Source organism: Aedes aegypti, chromosome 1, assembly GCF_002204515.2.
Source record: "Aedes aegypti strain LVP_AGWG chromosome 1, AaegL5.0 Primary Assembly, whole genome shotgun sequence".
NCBI lineage: Eukaryota > Metazoa > Arthropoda > Insecta > Diptera > Culicidae > Aedes > Aedes aegypti.
In genome coordinates this window covers 123444881-123468384 of record NC_035107.1, presented here as the reverse complement: position 1 = coordinate 123468384, position 23504 = coordinate 123444881, and the positions used below count along the sequence as shown (strand labels likewise).

General features: G+C 39.8%; 1 protein-coding gene across 6 annotated transcripts in view; it reads right to left on the bottom strand.

Annotated features, from left to right (window-relative positions):
* Nucleotides 1-2008: 2008 nt before the first annotated feature.
* LOC5576307 (RING finger protein unkempt) overlaps nt 2009-23504 on the bottom strand; it is a 39926-nt gene continuing 18430 nt past the window's right edge. The window contains exons 5-12 of one of the 6 annotated variants that reach the window (XM_021847005.1): nt 23300-23460; nt 22919-23233; nt 22482-22596; nt 17072-17206; nt 16738-17005; nt 16090-16438; nt 3662-3817; nt 2009-3593 (exon numbers count right to left, since the gene is read on the bottom strand). In XM_021847005.1, coding sequence (XP_021702697.1) covers nt 3399-3593; nt 3662-3817; nt 16090-16438; nt 16738-17005; nt 17072-17206; nt 22482-22596; nt 22919-23233; nt 23300-23460 — 1694 coding nt within the window. In that variant the 3' untranslated portion in view covers nt 2009-3398. Of the gene's footprint in view, nt 3594-3661; nt 3818-16089; nt 16439-16737; nt 17006-17071; nt 17207-22481; nt 22597-22918; nt 23461-23504 lie in introns of all 6 variants that reach the window. The other 5 variants (XM_021847012.1, XM_021846996.1, XM_021847003.1 and 2 more) reach the window with 5 other exon arrangements.

Below are 23504 nucleotides of genomic sequence, written 5' to 3'. Positions count from 1 at the left end.
GGCCCCTCTTGAGGACTGCTGGAGGACAGTCAAAGCAGCCATTAACCTTCGGGCTGTCGCGCTGTTGTACTTTGTACAACAGTTGTGATTTATATGCTATCATTTTGCAACAAAGATATCTATCGACACCAAACCTAAATGTATTCCTCAAGAATCTTCTTAAGGATAATACTCGACAGTTTTTATTTACAGTATGACCCTTTATAATACGGTAAAATCAACAAATGTACATGGAAGTCGCATAATAATGAACGCACTATGTACGGTTCGAGGAAACCACAGTTTATCTTAAAATCCAGATAATATAGAAACTTGGGGTCTTTAGTAAAGTTGTTCTGGAGGTGAAGCGCTATCTGATGGTACTTTATTTCATTCGGAATTTAACCACTAGATGGTTCTAGTGGGCATGGAAGTTTTACTTTTGTTTTGCAGATTTTTCAGGATCCTGACCATTTAGAAGGATGTCGTCTTCGGCAAAGTTGTTTAGTAAGTTAAGGACTATCATTTTTCGAGCTAGTTGATTCAAAATTTTGCCACTAGGCGGCGCTAGTGAGCATGAAACTTTTGTTTGCAGATATCTCAGGAGCCTGACCACTTAGAAAGATGGTGTCTTCGGCAAAGTAGTTTGGTAGCTCAAGGGCTATCATTATTTGAGCCAAGAAATACGATATTTTGCCATCAGGTGGCGCTAGTGAGCATGACATTTTTGTTTTGCGGATAGTGCAGTATCTTGACTTTTTAGACAGGAACCTTTGGCAAAGTTGTTCAGAAGCTCAGGGACTATCACTATTTTAATAAATCTCTAACTTTAAGGATTAAACAAAGAAAGAATTTGAGATACTGAACAACTCTGCCGAAGACACCATCTTTCTAAGTGATCAGGCTCCTGAGATATTTCCGAAACAAATGTTTTATGCTCATTTGCGCCACCTAGTGGCAACATTTTGAATCAACTAGCTCAAACAATGATAGTCCTTGAGTTACCGAACAACTTTGCCGAAGACGCCAGGATCATGAGATCTGGGAAACAAAAGCTTACTGCTCACTAGCGCCGCCTAGTGGCAAAATCCCGAATTTCTGGTCTATAATAATGATAGCCCATAAGCTACTGATCAATTTTGCCGAAGACGTCATCTATCTAAATGGTCAGACTCCTGAGATATTCGCAAAACCAAGGGTGTTGTACAAAGTACAACGCGCGACTACTCGCGTTACAAAAATTCGCGCGACGACCGTGGATTTTAGTGCTGTTAAATATTGAACTTGGAGGTATCATGCGTGGAGCCGGGTTTATCAGTAGAGTCACAATTTTCACAGAATGCAGTCATTTTGTTTGCTCCGCGGACAATGAGGGCTTCGTGGACTGGGAGAGCTCTGCCAAACATCACGAGTAACTATGAGCGTCGCACCCCACGAGTTGAAAGAAGAAAAATTACCAGAGAAAAAATGTATGGACTGCAGTTAGATCCCAGTCAAAACTTTGATACACCTTGAGTTTGTGGATTTTATTCATAAGATGGCTAATTCTTTTGTTCTCTCACTCACCACGATCCTAAGAGTGGATTTACTCAACGCCATGAGTACATGGGTATTTGATTAAGAAAGAGTTCCCAGTCTTCGATATAACTTGAAATATAAAGAATCATGCATTCCATTCCTAGAAACAACGATGAGTTCGCAGTCTATAACTATTTCTGCAAGGTTTCCTATACTCAACCCATACCACAAGCGACGCTCACAAAAATTAAAGAGTAGAACTAAAAGGGAACGAATGTGAAAATAAATAAAAACAAAAACATTTTTTTTTTTATCTGTGATGGTTATAATTATAAAAAATCAATCTAGATTTGAATTTCAACATAGCTTGATTCGTTAGAGAGGAAAGATAACCCAAAATGTGGTTCTCTTCGATTCAGTTTTACGATAACTTTTGAACTGGTACATTCTTAGATCCATACATGTATACTGAAGGTGCTGAAAAATGTCAATGTGTTTGTAAAAAGAATTGTTTGTATAAATCTTGCTTCTGCATTTGCTTTCCTTTGTTTAAGATTGCCTCCTACAAATCAGCTCTCATTATTAGTCATTTAGTTCTCTACCTATCAAAATATAATTATATGAGAATAATAATATTTGTTTAGTTCATTTTCAGCCATATATAATAATAGTTCTTGTTTTCTTCGCATTAAGAGAATAATAAGGAATACGTAAATTGATTCTAACGTTCTTGCCTAGCGTCGACGCCTATATTGATTTGTTTTCTCCGCTCACTCAATTCCTTCCATCTACGGGTTGCTTTCTGTATCGACCACGCTAGGCCAAAAACTAGTAAAAATTGCCAGATGCAATTAAACAAAAACAAATTGGGTTATCCTAGCAGTTAAATTATATCGCAAAAAAATAAATTATAAATACATATCCTCACTTTTGTTTTAATATAATAAAGTTCTCTCGTACCTACTGGGTCTCACTGTTTCTGCGTGTGTAGTCCATTTTTATATTTGTTTGTCTAATTTTTGAAAGTAAAAAATGCAACCTTTACATATGTAAGCGAAATACTATTCGCAGCCTAGTTTTTTAAGCAAATAAATCGAATGTTGCTCTTTCTCTATTGTACACAATAGAATGTTATCTAAGTTTTAAAAAAAAATACTACTAATCAATATAAACGATATATAATCTGATTTCCTTCCAACTCGAGGGGATAAAAGGAAAATTAATCCCTGTGCCAGGCGATGTGCCTCTTGTTTTTACATTCGTTTCCAACCCTTGCTCTGATTAAAGTTGAAAGTGTTTAACAAAATCGAACGTAGAAAAGTATAAAAGATGTGTATATGGTTACACTATAATTAGGTAAAGAAGCTACTAAAACTGATCTTCCCGTTTGTTTTGCTGATGTCACATGTTGCAGAACATGCGCATTTTTTGAACATGTTTAAAGTGAACCTTTCGTCACTATTATCTATTAATTATCCTGTCCTAAATCAGAGTTACTGTTGATTAATGTCGTAAAAAAATATCACTCTTTTCAATTGAATTCACACAAAGTTGTCCATGTTACTTAAAAAAGTACAAAAATGCTCCAACCATGAAGGATGACTTCGACACCTTCGCCGGCCAGAGTAGAACAAAACATAAATACATTTGGGGTAGTAATTGTATGACCTAGATGTACTTTGAACAAGTTGACCTAGTACTTGCCTAGTTACTTGCGGATTGATGATGCGTGGTGCAGTTTTGTTGAATAGAAGTAGTAGCTCATGACCATTAATCAAATGTAACATAACAGCTTTTCACATGTATTTGTAACTATATCGAGGTGCGATTGTGTTCATGCTAGTGTGTGTTCTTGATTGACACAGATTCTCATGTTTGAAATACCTTGAGAAAGCAGTGGCTTACGCTTGAGACGTGACCGGCGTTTGACAGTAGGGACATTCCCGCTGAGTCGCCGCGCAAACATCACACAGCACGTAGTGATTGCACGGCACTAACGTCACGGATCGATTGTTCTCCTCACACTTCATGCATTTGGTTGCCGTTTCCAGATAGAGAACCTTTTCTACCTCTTCGATTTCGGCGCGCAATTTTGCCTACGATAGAGACAGAAATTCGTTAGTCATACGGCTATATCTTTATTAGTCCTACTAGAAACAGTTACCTGTATGTTTTTCAATTTCGGTAAAGGTAGACCCCGAAGATCACTTGCTCGATAATTGGCCGTACTATTACCACTAATGTTCACTTGTTCTAACTTTTCTTTGAGGGCTTTGACGTGTGACAGGGCTTCATCTCGCTGTTGTTCGGCCAACACGGTCTGAAAAAAAAAAAATTCCAATTATTAGAATTTCAATCGTTTATCTGTATCGTAGATACTGAAACAAGATTATAAGCAGAGTACAACAATTGTGTAGACTACGAATTGTAATTATTGAAACAATCAATCACAATTTATGACCCTATCAACCCCATAAGGTCAGACAGAGACGTAAAACGATCACGTTTCGATTGATACCGCGACAATCTAGCGCGACCAGAACAACCAGATTTCGTCAACTATTTTCATGTTCTACCAGAAGCTCAACGGCTTCGTGTCGCGGCCCGAAATTTGCAGGAATAAGGACGACAGCACCTTGACGATCTGATGCGAGGTGATTGAAAGATGTAAGCAACACTACGATAAACACCTGAATGGCGGAGAGAACACAGGCACATAGAGTCAGAATAGCAAAGTTGATGGCTATACGTCAGCACAGCGGATAGTGCAAACCAGAGTCTATGAATGGAGAGTTGCGCAAAGAGAACTGGCAACAAGTTCCATAATAACAAAATATTTAATTATTCTGGCAACTTATTTTACTGTGTGCGCTTTATAGTGACTTCACTCAAATGCACTCTCAGCTCGAATGTTTATTTGCAATGTCGCAAAGGACAACATTTAAATTGATCTCTGGTTTTGTAATTAAAAAGTAATCACAATTAAGTGTTTAGTGGAAAATTGCAACAAACAGCATGTACTCAAAAACTTGAGCTTTTTTTTCGGATCTCACGCGTGGAACAATAGAAAAACCGGGGAATTTATTTTTTCCGTTTGCCGCCCGACTGAGAATTGACCGAAACAGCTGCATATGCAGCGTAAGTCTGGGTTGAAAAACTATTATATAATTTTCAAACTAACTTTTTTTGTGTTTTATCAAATTTCAGTTACATTTGGTGGTAGTTGGTCCCTAGTGATTTATCCAACCTCCGTTCTGGTCACGATCTTCAGATTATCGTGATTCGTCAACATTCGTATTGATAAAGTGGAGGGACATGGTTGAAATGGAGTTTAAAAGAAACGAATGTCAGAACAGGTATCCACCGGCGACGCCAAACGGACCAACGTAATGTGGTGTAATTTGGGATTTGTGGATTGAATACTGATATTTTTTGCCAAGCATCAATATGGGTGACTTTCGAGGATAGCGAAACGTAAGAGGGGTTAGGACAAGGTTGTGGATTTACTGGGTAAATCCATCACATTGGGGTTATGACTCTGTGTCTTGTCAGGAATAGGGTCTGATTGGTATGGTAGTATGCAATAGAGTTCGGAATTGATAGACAGACTTTGAGGAAAGAAGTTTTGAACGTAAGGCAGCAGCACCTTGGATCTTGGAGGGCGCAGGTCTGGAGAGTTGGGCAGCTGTTCATACTAGGTTACATTACGTAGAAAGTGGAATCTGTTTTGCCGTGCACAAATCATGGGAAGTATTTGAAAATGTTTTCTTGTTCAGATTGGGTAACGCAAGAGAGGATTTTTAGCTCTGCGTTATATTAGGAGGATATTGTAGTGCATGGTCTACTGATGACTGTGTATTTTAAGGGTGATCGAATGAAAGCTTTGTTGAATAAAGTTACCGTTGAATTTTTGCAGTTCGTAATTGTTTTGAAATGTTTATCGGACAATAAGAAAATTTTCTAGGGTATTTGTTTGGATGCTAATGCATTATATTGATAAATCTAATTGTTCGTATCACACGCGAAGCATAGCATAACCCAATGTATAATGAAATTAGGTTCGAAGAAAGGATTAATATTTGATCACTTAAACTTTACGCTGCAAGATATTCTTAATCGTTTTTCTTTTCTTCTGATGTACAGGAATAACTGGTATATTTAGCTAAAATAATGAACAATCATACGCATAGAGCCTACGGGTCATGCAGTTAGGATTGAAATTAAAATAATATTGCGCATTTCTTTCACACCACAGGTTTATCGCAGAAGTTTTTACATGTGCGGAGGCGTTGGTAGAGGTGCGCGATTGCGTCGAGTCGGGTCGGTGTTTTCAGCGGACTCATTTTTCGCAAATCGAAGAATGAGTGCTCTGAGGGCATCAACATGATTCGATGAGGTCCCACACTTTTATTTGCGCTTTTGCACTTGTAAATGTCTTACTAAATAGGAATACTTTGTGTTAGGGAAAGTGCAGGAGAATAAAATATAATTCATTAGAATTTTCTGATAGAGGCAGAGTTCACATGTTACTTAGGTATTTAAAAGCAAATGAGAACCACATTAAATAATAGATAAACACTAATGGTCATATTTTTATATTTTCATTTCATCGCGGTCCTCATTGCTCGAGCGGAGACGACAAAACTCGAGGTGGATAGAACCGACGCAACTACGACACGGAAAAGAAACAGATGAGAAACTATCGATACATTTATTCAACTATAAAAACCACGTTTTAACGTAATGACTTTACTTCTTCTCGTTTCAGCAATCCAACAACTAAACCATCTCTACTATCTTTTCATTTCCTCTTCGTTACATTTATAGTCCCTCTGGCACTGAATCGAATGACGCATTCCGCTTTTTATTAGCGATGTCTTTGCTGTACGTTGAGCATGGTGTCGGAGGTGATGTGCTGTGTAGAACATCGGATGTTCTACACGGCACGCTACTTCCGGCATTTTGTTTGGCGTGCGGGATAGGCAGTGCTAGTGATGATATGAAGGCCGCTATTCGGTTTAGTGCCAGAGGGACTATATCTATTTAATGTATCTGAAGCTTGTGGGACCGCTTTAATTCCGGCGCCTGCTTGTGGAAGATCCCGGTGTGCTAAACGGTATAGGACATGTTAACGGGGGAGGCTTGGTAGGTCCTCACCCAGCCCGTGTCTAGATGGGCGGATAATTGTCTGCCAGGGTGTGGATTGAGCAATTACAATTACAATTTATCAAATTTCAGTTACATTTCAGTTTTATATTTCCACTGATGGAGGAAGATTACACTACCGTTACATAACATATGTTATGAGAAAGAGATTAATGCACAAATTAGAAACCCTAAAGAGCTATTTTTTCGTTACATATCGTATTACACCACAACCGTATCATTAAAAACAAATCATCACGATAACAATACTCCTCTCGAACCGAAACGTGTTTGTTTATTTTGCTCGATAGGTAGACGATTTGACAGTTCAATAGGTAGACTTGGTTTCAGTCTTCGCGCAACTCTCCATTCATAGACTCTGGTGCAAACCAACCAGCTTACACTATGGGGAATGTTAAGGCTAAGCAGCCCATCATTCGTTTCAGCAGCCATGTTGACATTGCAGTTCGCAATTTCAAATTAATAAAACTCAGTCTTCATAGTTCATATTTATAAGGAAAAGTAGTATCACTATATGCGCTGGCATGTAAAAAGTATGCTGATACTTTTTCAGGTGCGTCAGTGCAATACCAACGGCTTTTTTTTCAATTCGAAATTGTGACATGATTTAGCAGCAATCATCAACGACGCGAACAAATTTCAATGACGGCCTACTTCGCCTTAAGGATGCCATCTAACAGCTCAATAACAACAAGACCGCCGTCAAGGGACTCATCCACCCCCTGATGAAAGCAATAAGCTAGCCACCTTTTGTTCGGAGCTAGTGCTACACTGAGGAAACTGAAGTTATGTTATTCATAATACCTTTCGTATGAAACAGTATTTTGTTAGCCGAAAAACATTTCATACGACGCGTATAATTTCCATAACTCGCTGTTGAAGGACATACGAATTAGATTCAAGATTCATACGCGGTCCTATAACATTTTATATGATGTGCTTATGAAATCCAAAGCAAGCCTTGTTTGAAAAATATACGTTTTTCTTATGAACCGAGCATCGAAACGGAGCAAAATGGCGTTTGAACAAATGAAGCTCGCAGAGTTTTAAAGTTTTGTGCTTAGAGGTAAATAGTAAGAGAATCATACTCAAATTTATTTATTAATATCGATAAATCTATGTAGAGTGGCGTAAATATGCTGAACTTTGTCTCGTGTGAGGGCAAAGGAATAAAATTACGAAGTTATTTGAGCGTGGCGTCGAAAACGTAAGTTTGTTTATTAGGTTTAATATTATGTTTTACATTATTAATCGATTATCATATTCAGAATCTATCCAACTGATCAATAGTGACCAAGAATCTTCCGTGAGCGGTGCCAAGCTTTTTTCCAGTACTAACAACGGCAATATTCGATTGCATCACAATTTCAACGGGGAGAAAAAAACTATTGATTTGTAATTTACAAACAATAATAAAATGTAAATATTTTTTTTTTATTTTTACACGAGTAGGTATATGTCGGCTTAGTTTAAAAAAAAAAACTGACTAGACATTATGTAACAAAGCTAAGGCAACTACTCCAAGCATTGTTAAGCGTATTTCAATTATTGAAAAATGATTTTCTCATTTTCGTGATTTTCGTGGCTTAGAATCGGAATTTTGACGAAAATATTGTTATGCGACAAACATCTTATGTTGTTCTAGTCACATGTTATAATAAAATAACTATTTCCACGTGCTTTGATAATTTAACCATATGTTTTTGTCATTATTTGAGAGGTATTATAAAATATGGTATGGAAGACCCTAGCTTGGTACTCTGCAGCCTTTTTTTCTGCTCTAGAGAATGAGATCACCTCGGCATCGCCATGGTTGTTATGGAAAAAAAATGTTGGTGGAGAGGGATCAAATGCTATATGATCTAGATTCACCTTGGTAAGTGATGCGATTCATGTACCCTAATTCTAAAGTCATCTATCAGACTTTGAAAAAAATGTGAGTCTGTGGTATAACAACAGTGTCAAACTCATCAAATTGTTTTCCTGATAACAAAAAATATAATAGTAAAATAAGGTTGGTGTAATTGTAATCAGGTTTTGGGAAATGTAAAGGGGCAGGATCCGTCATTGATTTCAGAACTTTCAAAAGCAGTTTTTTCGTTCAAAATTAAGAACATTTACATGAAAATGTGTTCACTGTATTCTATTCTCCAATCGAAACACAGTGAACACATTTTCTTCGACTAATTTTTAGTTTTGAACATAAAAACTGCTTTTGAAGTTTCGATGATGACGATGATTACGATGACGGAGCGTTGATCGTTAACGATCATTGACACACGAGCCATAAATTCATCCCATTTATCCGCCTGCATTCATACAACACGCATGACATTTATCGTTCATGGAAGATAACGAGCCATGAGCGAAAACATTCTCATTCTGATCAAGAAACATAGGCGAATTTTTTTTTTATTTTCTGTGCCATGTTTGCAACCAAAGGGGTGTTCGATTATCCAGTAGATGGGTCTACCCCGTTTGGCATAATGCCGTTTGGCATACAGTCGTTTGGCATAATAGCTTTTTGGCATAATAGCCGTTTGGCATAATTGTGAAAAACATGAAATTTGATCAAATTTCTTCCATTAAGCAAGGGGGTGTTGATAAACTGCTCGTGATCGTACATTCCGTTGTCAGTTATTGATAAGGCATACTTCTCATATTCATTTTTCAAGGAAAAAATTTAATAAAGCTTTTTTTGGAATTGCATCATAAATAACATTGTGTCCGGAATATTATAGCACATTTTTACAAAAATGTGTCCAACGCCTAAGATATGCCATGCTATTTAAAAAAACAAGGAAAATGATACTTTATGACGCATTTTATGATCCCGGATATTACTTTACCTTTGCAGTATCTTGTTTTTCAAATTATGCCAAACGACCATTATGCCAAACAACTGTTATGCCAAACGACTATTATGCCAAACGACTATTATGCCAAACGACTTTATGTCAAACGACTGTATGCCAAATGGCATTATGCCAAACGGGGTAGACCCCCAGTAGATTAGTATCAAGTTGTTCAAGGTTGCATTACCAGAAAATTTTAAAGTTGTTACCAATTTTATACAAAACATAAATTACCCGAATGGCTTGATACTGTTGCAGTCTGTGAAAGTTGCTGCTCTTGAACGCTCTCGCGCCACGTACCAAACGAGAGAGTGATTGTTTACCTTCATAGGGCTCTAGGAATGCAATGTGCCGCGAACTGTTATGGTTTGCGAACTGTTACACTCTCCGAATATGGTTCGATCGGCTTATTTGGATCAAAATCCAAACACTGATTGTAATAGTTGATAATCTATCCTCGATTCAAGCCTACTTAAACATTTTTAGTTTGGTAAAATTAGTAATCATCCTTGTATTTGACATTATTACTTCAACTTCCAACTATCAAAAGTTTTGTTAAGTGAAACATAATTTTCCAAAAAACACTTTAAAAAATACTTGTTCTATCTTCGGCCGAAAATGGAAATGTAGCGAGAAACAGGATGAACATTGATGGTGACGACCAAGCTGTGGACCCACCGACCATAGGAGAGGTATTGAAAAGGCTATCAGCGAGCTGAACTATAAGGCTTATGGAAAGGACGAGATCCCGGTCGAGCTTTTCAAGCAGCTTTACCAGTCAATCTACCGAATACTTCTGAAGCTATGGGAGGACGAAGAAATGCCATCCGACTGGTCAGATGGCCTCATACACCAAATCTATAAGAACGTAACGTTACGTAATAAATGGACGCTGCCAAAGTGCACAGACTGGATTGTGCCAATCACAGAGGAATTACCCTGCTGCATTCGGCGCACAAAATACTGCCGCACTGAGTCGGCAAATAGTAAGCTGATTTTCATGATGGCGACAATGATCTTAGATAAATTCCGGAAGTATAACTTCCAGACTTACCACGTGTTTATTGATTTCAAGGCGGCGTACGATTCATTGAAAAGAAATGAGCTGTGGTAGATAACGTCTAAAAATGATTTGCCGGCGAAACTTTTTGGACTGATACGTGCTACGCAGGATGGTTCGGATTGCAGACGAGGTGTCAATTACGCTATCATCACACGGTCACACATGCTCTTTGACTTTGCGAACGACATCGATCTTATTGGAATCGATCGCAGGTCAGTGGAGGAGACCTGAAGAGGGTGACATAAGCAAATAGGCCTGAACATTAGTTCTAAACGGTAAAAAAGCACGATGCTATCAATAGTTCTGCACTTGGATTTGCACTACTGTTAAATTTTGACAATATCAAGGTAACAGCACTTGAATTCAACGTTGCATGTTTTCATTTGAAACAAAAAAAAAGTTAAAATAAACGTTTTTGCCTGACCAAGATTTGAACCTTCAATCTTCGGAGTGTAAGTCTTGTTCTTACCTCCACACCAACTTGCATCTGTTGAAAGCGGTTGAATTGATCTCAATCATTTTCTACAACGAGCTGTCAATGATTGGTTTCATACAAAAGACATGATGTTCAAAATCAACGACTTTTCACTTCAGAGTCTAGTGCTAGAGACAGTAAAAATAATCCTAAGTTAGAATTCTTCAAATCATGATGATTGGTGTTTTAAAATGAGTCGAGTGATCAATCCATTCAATCGCACGTGCTGATTTTCAACCGTGTACCAGAACGAAGAACATAGTTGCAAGTAGAGGTAAAGGTAGGCTTGTAAAACTGAGGTAGTGTTTGATGGGGATGTTTGAAGTTGTTGAAGAATTTGTTTACCTTGGAACACCTTGGACTTGTGATGGGGCCCAGATAGCCGTAGCGGTAAACGCGCAGCTATTCAGCATGACCAAGCTGAGGGTCGTGGGTTCGAATCCCACCGGTCGAGGATCTTTTCGGGTTGGAAATTTTCTCGACTTCCCAGGGCATAGAGTATCTTCGTACCTGCCACACGATATACACATGCAAAAATGGTCATCGGCATAGTAAGCTCTCAGTGAATAACTGTGGAAGCGCTCATAAGAACACTAAGCTGAGAAGCAGGCTCTGTCCCAGTGGGGACGTAACGCCAGAAAGAAGAAGAAGAAGACTTGTGACAGTGACATCGACGTTTCCCGCGAAGTGAAAAGACATGATGCGGCTTCGAATAGGGCCTATTACAAACTACGCAACTCGCAACTTGCAAACAGAAACAAAATTCGCCCTTTATAAAACATTGATTCTTCCGGTGGCTCTACACGGCGACGAAGCGTGAACGCTAAAAGAGACAAACCGAAAAGCCTTCGGTGTTTTCGAGCGTACAGTGCGGCGGACAATACTCGTTGGGAAACTCGAAAATGGTGTGTGGCGTAGACGCATGCATCACGAGTTGTATCAAGTGCAGGGATAGGAAATGTACTGTAGCAAACATTTACCACCTCGACATTCACATTTTTCTACACGACCATCAAAATCCAAAGCAAACCATGACCGTTCAAACCAAAAAAAAATGTCTCGGCTCTTCAAAACTGTAATCTTCCTATCGTTTTTTTCAAACCCGAATGCGAAATGACTCGACCACATTGGTGACACGAATTTTTCGATTTTCTGGGTTCTGCATTTTTGCTCGATAAAGGCAGCATTAAATTGAACTTGTTTTTATGTATCGCAATGGAATTATGGTGCTCTTGCTATTAGCGCTAATACATTTCAATTAGTTGAAAACACAAGCGAAACATTAGCGATTGAATTATTTAACATTTTTTTCAATCATTCACCTCGAGACGACTGCCCGAAAACGATCATAGTGGGAAGACAAAAACATTCAAGCAGTGTGTGAACAGTCGGCAGCGCAACGCCTGATGGTATTGATGTATTGATGCTGCTTCTGCTTTATGTTTTGGTTGACTGGCAGAATCGATGAACTGTGGTAAATAGTGGTCACAGTTCCCAAGCCTGATCAAGTGTATAAAGATGCGAATATTATAAGGCGTGTAAAATATGGCAGACTTCAGTGGTCTGGACACTTAATGCGAATGTCGGAAGAAAGAATTGCGAAAATAATAGTCAGCAGGGAACCAGGTAGAGGTAGGCGACTTCATGGAAGACCACGAGACTGTACACTGTGGAAGAAGACCTGGCGACCTCAAACGTTTGGGGCAACTAGAGAAATATCGCCCAAGACCGACGAAGATGGATCTCAACAATACGCGTATATACACTAGAGTGATGCAAATTTCGAAATTTTTGCTCCCCTATGCTTAAACGATTTAAATTATGGTAAAAAGCATCCTCCTAAAATTTGAAATGATTTGGAAGAAATTTGTCTGTGCACACGCCATTTGAAGTTTATATGGAGATTACTATGGAAAACGCAAACCTTTTGTGTTTAGCCCTCTATCTCTTCGTCATAATATTTTATGGAAAAGTGAACACACTCTTCTCATGCGAAAAATTGTTATTCATCATCATAAAGAGGGTTTGCATTTTACATGCTTCACCAACTGTTCGGCAGGCAACAGTGGTGCTCCTGGCGGGAAGAATAGATCAAAGTAATCCAGGCTAATATGTTCTACAGCAACAAAGCAGTGTTGCTCTGAAAGGAATTGAATGATCATCTCAGCGTAGTTTAGACTTTGGAATCAAGAATAACAAATTACACTGCGGAACACGTTTTTGTCTCCAGCACCAAAATACCGCTATTCACTTGATTAAGGGTTGCTGAATCCATTGCCGTTTTCAGAAATATCATAGCACGTCTAGTTTTTGAGATATTGATTGTTGAAAATGCAAAAAATGACTATTTCAGCCAACTTGCATGCAAGTTTGCCAGCTTGTAAGGTAATATATTGACTTAATTTGCCACAGAATTCAAACTTTATGTGTATAACAATACTTATCATCAAAGTTTGTATTACATTCGATACGGAAAAGTTATTTTTTGATGGTTTAGAGAATTGTTGTATTTTGCCATATAGAAGAAACGAAGAATTTTGTATGGAGACTGCAAGCATGTTGAAAAAATCGGTTTTATCGAATTTTAATCGCGCAATTTCAATCAAATTATGTCTGAAATGAAAGTTCAAGTTCTATTTTGCATGTTTGGTGGATTAGATTACAAAAAAGTATGATAAATTGTACTATAAATTTCATGTAAACATTGATAAAAACAATGTTTTATACAACATTGGCGACCTGTAGCTGAAAATTGTGACGTGCTGGAACATTTCTGAGAATGGCACCACATTCAGCAACCCCAAATCTACTAGAGACACATAATTTGATCCTTGAGACACGCAAAAATGTCATTTTTGTTACGCTGTGTTATCCTTACGTCCCAACAACAGGGTGGCCACCGAATTTCGATTTTGGAATTCCCGCTTTTTTCCCGGTTTTCCCGGTATGTTTTATTTAATTTTCCCGGTTTTTAATTCATTATTTCCAACGACTTTAATAGACTCTTTCTATATCGTTTCTATGAAAAGTACTGAAATATTTTTTTAAAAACGATTCAAAAAATTTTACTTATTTGATTGTTTATCAATAGTTTCACTATTGGAACAATAAGTTAACTATTAGATTTTTCTAATCTATATAGAATCTTATCCTGAAAACTATGACATGGTATAGTATTCATCTGAATCGATTTGTCTCGTGTTCGTCGAAAATCAATGAAGCCCTGGAGCTATCTATCTTGGGAAAGGGATGGTTAATTGTGCTAATAAAACAGATCCTGCTCTTGACACGACAGGAGTTTAATTTGAATGCTATTTGACCCATATTTACCAACAGCCTTTTAAGCCAAATTTAAAATTTTCAACTTCAAGTTTGAGGATCTTGAGAACCTGACAACCGTTCGCGTTGAATATTTGATGGATTGGTTGCATTCTGGTAATGATAAAACGATCAAAATTTCAGCTCAGAGCTCTGTTCAGAACCAAATAGACTCGTGCTCTTGAAATTTCATGGTTTGGCTTTGGTATATAATCACCTTAAGCGCATCTGAATGCTGAATTTCAGATAACATGGCCGACAAAAGCCCCAGGTGTCTAAGTAAACCATCAAGATGCCAAATAGTTCTTTAACGTAATGTAAATTATTTCAATTCCTAAACCTTTGAATTTTCTTCTCTAAAGCAAATAAGTTCAAGGTATGGATGAAACAAATCCGCACATGTAGAAGCGCTTACATAGGGTTCACTCACAATTTTAATAACACCGAAAATCATCATTTTTGACACCCATCCACCCTCTCGTAATGCTTTTTGTATGGATATTCTACACATTTTATATGCGCTGTAACAGCTTGATCGATATTAAAATCCTAAATGCGCCCATATTCAAAACTTTTGTCGACTAGATAACAAGTGACATATTAAAAACTTTTATAAATAAATGCTTGTTTTCAAGATTAGTTGTGGTATCCAACAATTACAGAAGAGTGCAATAAGTAATTAATCTTTGATTCAAAACGTCAAGTAAAAAAATAGAGAAAAGTTCAAAAAATATTAGCACTGACAGTGCGAGAACAAAAATTCAAAAAAATATTTTGAAACGTTGCTTAGAAAAGAGTGAAGCAATTTTAAGAAATATGATGTAGCATAGTAGAAATTAAATAATTAATGTTTGAAATTATTTCGAAATTGCGGATGCCATGAGAATGTCATTAAACATAACTACTTTCTATAATTTATTTTGGAGGTAATTTTGTAGATTACAGATTGAAGATGTTCGTTCAAAACGATTTTCCCGGTGATCTTCTCAAATTCCCGGTTTTTCCCGTCTTTTTCCCGGTGGATTCAAATTCCCGTCTTTTTCCCGCTTTTCCCGTTTTTCCCGGTTCGGTGGCCACCCTGCAACAAAATGTGGTCTTCGGCAAAGTTGTAGCTGGGAAGATTTTACATGAGAAGAGTGTGTTCGCTTTTTCATATATCATTATGACGAGCAGATAGAGGACTGAACACAAAAGGTTTGGCTTTTCCATAGTAATTTCCATATAAACTTCAAATGGCGTGTGCACAACCAAATCTCTTCCAAATCACTTCATATTTTGGGAGAATGATTTTCATCATAATTGACATCGTTTAAGCATAGGGGAGCAAAAACTTCAAAATTTGCATCAGTCTAATATACACCCATCAATAGCGTGACGCTACACTGTAGCTATCAAGATACAATGTATGTAACTGCTACAGCTACCGTATGTTATTTGAGCTGCTTTCAACAGACATACGAACAGCGTATTAGAAAAGCATTTCAAAAAACCAACTTCAATAAACAAATCGAAATTCTGATTAGGCAGCATCCACAAATTACGTAACGCTCCAGGGGAGGGGGGGAGTAGGCTCAAGCGTTACGGCTCATACAAAAATTTGAAATTTTTTATACAAAAAGCGTTACGGTGGAGGGAGGGGATCAAAAATTTTCAATTTTAGCGTTACGTAATAAATGAATGCTGCCTTTAAGGCAAAAAAAAAAGCTAAAACTTACCTTTCTATTGCTTTCCTCCATCTGGGCTTTCCACGCTTCACAGGCATTAGTTGCCTGCATGACCTGCTCTTCCCAGTTGATCATTTGTGCATTTTTGTTGGCCAGCTCGTCTCGTAATCGTTCCATACCGGACGCCACCAGCGGAGACATTGAATACGGATGGTTAGCATTGGAATTCTTGGCTGCTGCAGCAATGGCAGCGGCCGCCGCTGCCTGTTGCTGATGCTGGACCTGTTGCTGTTGTTGTTGAGCTGCCGCGACGGCAGCCTGTTGCATGTGGTTATCGAACAACAGGTTTGTGTTATTGTTGCTCAGTTCGTTATTAAGCGAATTGAGTTCCGATATTCGGCTGAAAAGGTGGATTTTTTTTGTTTTTAGTTTTATCATGTGTTATGCATCAAGCACATTGATCCCAGAGCCATATCTAGGAAAACAAAAATGTTTGCTGAAAAGTTTCTTCATATTTTTAAAGATTTAGAGTGATGTGATATTTGAATGATCTCTATCTATATTCTGATCCTTAAAGGCTTCTCTAATTCCACATCACTAAAAAAGTCTAAAATATGGAGAAATTTTCCCCATGACACCATACATCTAAAAGTTGCGGTTTAAACGCAACAATGTGTCACGGTTTCGTCGAAAACTTACCTAAGTTCCGGACTAGCTGAAAGACCACCATCGCCACCGGTCAGCACTGGCGAAATTATGTGTGATTGAAAGAAAAGACTATCGGTGTTGCTATGGCCGAAGGATGTAGCTAGTTTCGGCGCCGAGCTGCTGCCAATGTGATGTGTTGCGCTATTTCCGAACATGTTATCGTTCATACCGAAAAGATTAGAATGCGACGAAGGGCTAAAATTGTTTCCCAATGAACTGCCAGGAATGTTGACCGGTGCAGAAGTACCTTGAAGAAGACCTACGCATGGGGAAATAATCTTGTTAATAATCACTCTATTGATTTAATTTCTTAAATTATACTAACCGGATATGGAGTTTCCCATCGGAGAGCCGGGAATGTTGACCGGCGCTGAGCTGCTAGCCAGTAAACCAGATGATGCTATACCAGCTGAAATTGAATTGTCTAGTCCATGAATGGTATCACGTCGCGTCATATCATCTTATGAGGTGGATTTTGGTGTTGGTAATAAGATGTGGCGAACGTGAATTATGGACGTAAACAAAAGGAAATGCACGATGAAATAAAGCACGAAATTTTGGAACCGTTACAGCTAGTAGGAAATGAATTTCTTATATTTGAACAAAAATAACTTAGGTCAATAGAAGTCCTCACAATTGGTGCACTCTATACGACTCAATATAGTAGCATGTCAGGAAAAAAAACTATTTAGAACCAGAGCAACAGGTCTCAAGATGGTTGATTATTCTTAAGCCTTTGGTTATCATGTAAAGGGGTTGTCCAAAATCCATGTGGTCTTTTTTTATAGACGGTACTGGGTCATTAATGCCATTTGGCTAAAATGTTTTTTAATCATGTATGGTATAGTAGGGTGCCGGTGCCATTAGTGGACTACCTAAGCTATAAAAAATCATAACAAAATATTGAAAAGCCTTAACAGAGATCTTTTGGCGTCAACAGAAAGATTTCAAGCTCTACTATATGGGAAAAATATAAAAGTAGCGATAAAACTATTTTTTTAACATAAAATCGCTTGAGTCACTATTGGTACACATGTTCCAGTAGTTGCGCTAGTGCTCCAGTTGTAGACGTTTGGTAATGATACAAGGAATTTTGAACAAAATGGTTAATTTTTACATAGGTTTAACATTTTTCCCTCGGAACAGCAACTAATATCTTTCGAATGAAGCATAAAGATCATCTCTGGAACTTTTCTGCTTCCATCCGTTGATCCACTACTGGAACACGACGGCAGCTACTGGTGCAAGGGAGCAATTTTTTTGCGTAAACTTATTTATTTATATGACTTTTTGATAAAATAAGAAGCTGAAATTTGGCAAATCGACAAAACTAGAGGCGATCTATCCATCAAAAATAGCACATGTCGTTTTTATCGAAAAATGTACGTTTTATTCCATAGTCCAATCTACTGGTACATTACAACCATTGGTACCGGCACCCTACTAAATTCGGTTTTTCATCTACTTATAAAGAATGAGTTCTATAAGAATCTAGATAAGGAATACCCAAGACTAAAGCTGCTCCCGTTGTCGAATAAAGTTCCACCCGACATCCGTAGTCCAAACTATGAAAACAATTTGAAATGGATTCAGATTTATATATACCAGTAGGCGAATTCCGGTGCGTATTTTCTTCGAAGAAAAGAAAATTTTCTTGCTGGTGGATTATGGAAGAAAAATTCTTCTCTTCGAAGAAAATGTGCGCCGGAATTCACCTACAGATTTAGGTACCGTAAAGTGCCTCAATTCAGCGCATCGCCTAATAATTTGGCCCAAAGTTTGTCGAAATTCAAGAAATTTGTGAAATTTTCACTTATGATGGTAATATATCACAATCGCATTTGCAATTATTATAAACAATCACTTACGATGTATTAGAAATATTCCAAAATGCGCAGTATTAGGGTCTTAGGTACGCTGAATTACGGCAGTTTACGTTTTATCATGTTGGGTAAAAATTACGGTAAATGCTGGGTACCATTTGTACCTCGCGTACCTGCAGGAGTAAAATAGACCCCTTTGTGTGGTCCTTAGCCTCTTGCCCAGCAACTCCTAATCCTACCTACTCGTGGTACTGGTCGGGGTACGAGCAACCTTAGGGAAGATCGGGTAATCAATTCCGGTGGGAACTTTGGTCGTATGGTGACAAGGAAGGGGAGATTTGCTTCTGCAAACCTGGAGTGTCTGTACTCCGTGTTAGGAGCGGCTCATAACAGCGTCTGTTCCCCATGTCAGGGGCGACTGATCAATGATATGATATATCAGTGATATATCAGTGATCATCATCCGAGTGCCAGAGAGGGACTCTAATCTAAACTGCGCACTATGGTCCTCCGAACATTTAGGGGGAATTCTGCCCATACTCGCAACAGTCTGAGTGCCGAAACTATGCAGGTACTGTCTATAGCAACCGTGGCAACGAGGTGGTCGACGAGTTCGTCTACCTTGGATCCTTGCTGACGGCTGACAATAACGTTAGCCGTGAAATCCGGAGGCGCATCATCAGTGGAAGTCGGGCCTACTATGGCCTCCAGAAGAAGCTGCGGTCAAAAAAGATTCACGCCCGCACCAAATTTACCATGTACAAAACGCTCATAAGGCCGGTAGTCCTCTACGGGCATGAAACGTCGACGATGCTCGAGGAGGTTCTGCAAGCACTTGGAGTCTTCGAACGTCGGGTGCTTAGGACGATCTTTGGCGGTGTGCAGGAAAACGGTGTGTGGCGGCGAAGAATGAACCACGAGTTCGCCCATCTCTACAGCGAACCCAGTATCCAGCAGGTGGCCAAAGCTGGTAGGCCGGACAGCAACCCTGCAAAGATGGTGTTCGCTTCGGATCCAGTTGGTACAAGAAGGCGTGGAGCGCAACGAGCAAGGTGGGCGGATCAAGTGCGTATCGATTTGGTGAGCGTGGGGCAGAACCGAGGATGGAGAGATGCGGCCACGAACCAAGTATTGTGGTGTGAAATTGTTGATTCAGTGTTATCTGTCAAGATGTTAACTAAATAAATGAAAAATGAAATCTTCCTTGATGATGAGCCAGATGGGCGTCATTCCGGTTATGATTCACACGGCTTTTTTAGATACCGTTCGGTATGCGCTTGCTACTCTAAAGCACACGTGCTTTCCAACCGCTTCAGGTTTCTGTTCGTTCTAAGCGCTTTTGACTAGATTGGTCCATAATTCCTTAGTATGGATAGCGCCACGCTAGCCAGGAGCTTGCGTTTGCTCGAAAGCACCGCTATAGCCGTAGATGCCCTTTTGCTTTCACAGGCATATTTAACGTGGCTAGCGAAGCTAAACTTGTCATCGATCATTATCCCAAGAAGATGCCTAAGGGATCGTTTGGACTCTATGGTGCAATCACCGACCGCGATAAGTGCCCGTTGCTCGGACTTGCGATTATTGACCACCACCACCTCAATCTTGTGACGGGCCAGTCCTAGTTTCATAGACTTCATCCATTCCTCACCTATGGAAATAGAGTGCGCTGCTGTCAACTCTACTTCCTCCATCGATTCACCATAGTCGGGTGATACCATCGGCGAAGCCAACATTCTTAACACCCGTCAGAAGGGGCAGCCTCAGTGCGTCATCGTACATCGCATTCCATAACAGCGGGCGCAGGATTGAACCTTGAGGTACTCCTGTGGTAATTCGAACGCTTTTCTGCCTCTCCTCTGTGTCATACAGTAGAATCCTACCATGAAAATAACTTTCTAGAAGCTTACCATCTGCACCGGTACCTTGAGGCGGTGAACTGCGTGGGCTATTGCTGTCCAGCTTGCGCTGTTGAACGCATTCTTCACATCCAGAGTGACAACCGCGCTGTAACGGATGCCGCTCCTTTTATGCTCTATTGCCACCTCAGCTGTCTGAACGACCGTCTGGATAGCGTCCATAGTAGATTTACCTTTCCTGAATCCAAACTAGTTGTTGGACAGGCCGTACGCACCTTCCGTATTCTAGCCTGTTAAGGATCAACCTCTCCAATAGCTTGCCCGTCTTATCTAGTAGACAGATAGGTCTATACGCCGACGGGTAACCTGGAGGTTTCCCCGCCTTTGGTAGTAGCACTAATTTCTGTCGCTTTCATACATCTGGGAACATTCCTTGATCTATGCAGCGTTGCATCGTGGTTCTGAACATGTCCGGATCCGCATTCACTGCCGCTTTTAAGGCAACATTCGGGGTACCATCGGGTCCTGGTGCCTCGTTTGACGCGAATGATTTCACGACCTCTGCCAGCTCTTCGTTCGTCACCATTGCCACTTCTTCTCCTTCATCTGTCGCATACGGCGCTGGGGGCCATGGGCTTGTGGGATGATGCGGGAAGAGTACATCGATTATCGATCGCAGCAACTCGTTCAACTTTTCTTGGTGCACTATGGCACCTTTGGTCTTAGCCATTACCACTCTGTAGGCGTCACCCCACGGACTCGAGTAGGCACTCTGGCATAGACTATCAAAGCATGCCCGTTTTCGACTCTTGATTTCCTTTTTGAGAGCTAACTTTGCCTCTCTGAATGCTGCACCGCGTTCTTCTTTTTGTGCTTCTGTGCGTGCACGTTGCATTCTTCGTCTAGCCCGAAGGCGTATTGCTCGAAGATTTGCTATTGATTCGCACCACCAGTACACCGGCGGCCTGTTCTCTCTGGGAGGGGCTTTTCTCGGCATGGAAGCATCACACGCTCATGATATCACAGCAACTATCTCTTCACCGTTTAGGTCCATAGTGTACCTATCGCGCCTCAGGGCTTAGGTGAATACTTCGCCGTCGAAGCGCGCTGTTTTCCAACCTCGGACTTGGGTCGACTTACATCGCGCTGGCTTCCGCTCGCCTGGTATTATACTATAACGAATCGATTGATGATCACTATGAGTATAACCTTCATCAACGCGCTAGTTCATGGTACCTACAAGGTTAGGACTACACAACGTCACGTGGATAATCGACTCTGCACCATTTCTGCGGAAGGTACTCACTGTACCTACATTTGCCAGCTCTATATTTAATGCGGTCAGAGATTCCAACAATAATTGGCCTCTTGGATTGGTGCAACGGCTACCCCACTCCACTGCCCATGCATTAAAGTCACCAACGTGCTAAACGGTATAGGACATGTTAACGGGGGAGGCTTGGTAGGTCCTCAGGGTATGGATCGTGCAATTAAAATGACCAAGTTGGGTAATGAGTCGACGAAAAAGCAATTTGGGGTCAGTTTTACTCGATCTGATCTAGTGACCTACCGGAACCGGCGAAAATTCCAAGGCATCATTCATCAAGAAATGCAGAAATGCAGATTCAACTCTTTTGTTTTCTATTGGCTGGACGGATACGGGATAAAATAAATAGGCTTTTCCTACATTTTCAATTATCTGAGTCAGTTTAAGAGAATCAATCGAATGAAGTTAATGACCTTGCCTAAGGACAGGAATACAAACCAATACAAAATGTATTCAAGGGAATCACACAATTGAACATTGTTCATACTCTTTATGTCCATGAAAATGTGTTGATCCTGTATTAAAAAGCTTGCTATAAAAATAAGAGCCTAACAGTTAACCCATCGATTTTTCAAGAACCGTGCCAGAAAAAGAACACAATTTGAAGACTTCTATTTCACCCGTTTTGCTTAAACTTGAGGAATGTAGGGGTAGGCAGTTTCCAATTACCTTTTGAAATAAATTGAAAACAGGACTGAAGTGACTAAGAAAATCAATAAAGGTACTTACACACTCCGCCGTCTAATGAGGATGCTATATTCCTAAGATTGAATGTTAAACACATGCGTTTCCGTTGTTCTTTTTCGAGCGGACTCATCGTGAGATCGTTGTCAATCGCCAGCATCTGCAAGATAGGAAATGATTTGAGAAAATGGTTCCAGCTCCAGATGTTTAGTACATCGACATTTGGCAAGAGATTAAACCAGCGCGGATTCTAACTTTTAATTTAAACTACTAGAGCAGTCTGCAGGTGCTAAACATAACGGTTTGGAAGGAAATCAATGATTTTTTTGACGGCGCTGCTCAGGACATGCATTAAAAAGAGTGACAAATGTACTTTGTTTCATTCTAGGAATTTCGAAAATCTAGTTTCGCTGATTACAAAAATGACTTCTAATTCGAAGATATGCAACAAAGTTGTCCACTAGTTTCAGTTGTTCTCCCACCTGTGCCCGAATCTCCGGTGTAAAGTCCGGAAAGCTGTTCGACAGCAGTGAGCTAGCGGCAGTACTGCCATTGCTGAACAGCGTTGATTGTAAGCTACCGAGACTGTTGTTGGCTTGATTGCTGACGCTACCACCGCCATTGCAATTGGTGGATGTTACGACGCCTAGAAGACTACTATTATTATGCTTTTGTTGTAGCTGTGAACCAGGTGCTTTGTTGTGGGAACTATGATTAGAGCCGATACTGCTGGTGCTTGCCGATTCGCTACTTTCTGCGCTACCATTCTGCAGCAGCTGGAAGAACGATTGAAAATTCTGCGGTTCAAGTTCAAATGGTAGATTCTCCTGCCGTCCTCCGTCTAGATAGCTTAGTACACTCACCGCTAGCTCGTGTTTGTCCTTCTTACTGAGGGAACAACCAAGTCCCCCTCCTCCGCCTCCCCCACCACTATCGGGAGGCAAAACGGAAGATATCATATCGCTAAGGGCAAGTGCTTGGCTATCTAGATCGCGAGACGATATTTCTTCCGTCAGGACATAAGCTGCAAACAGATTAAATAGAATTTCGAATGGTTAAAATGATAAA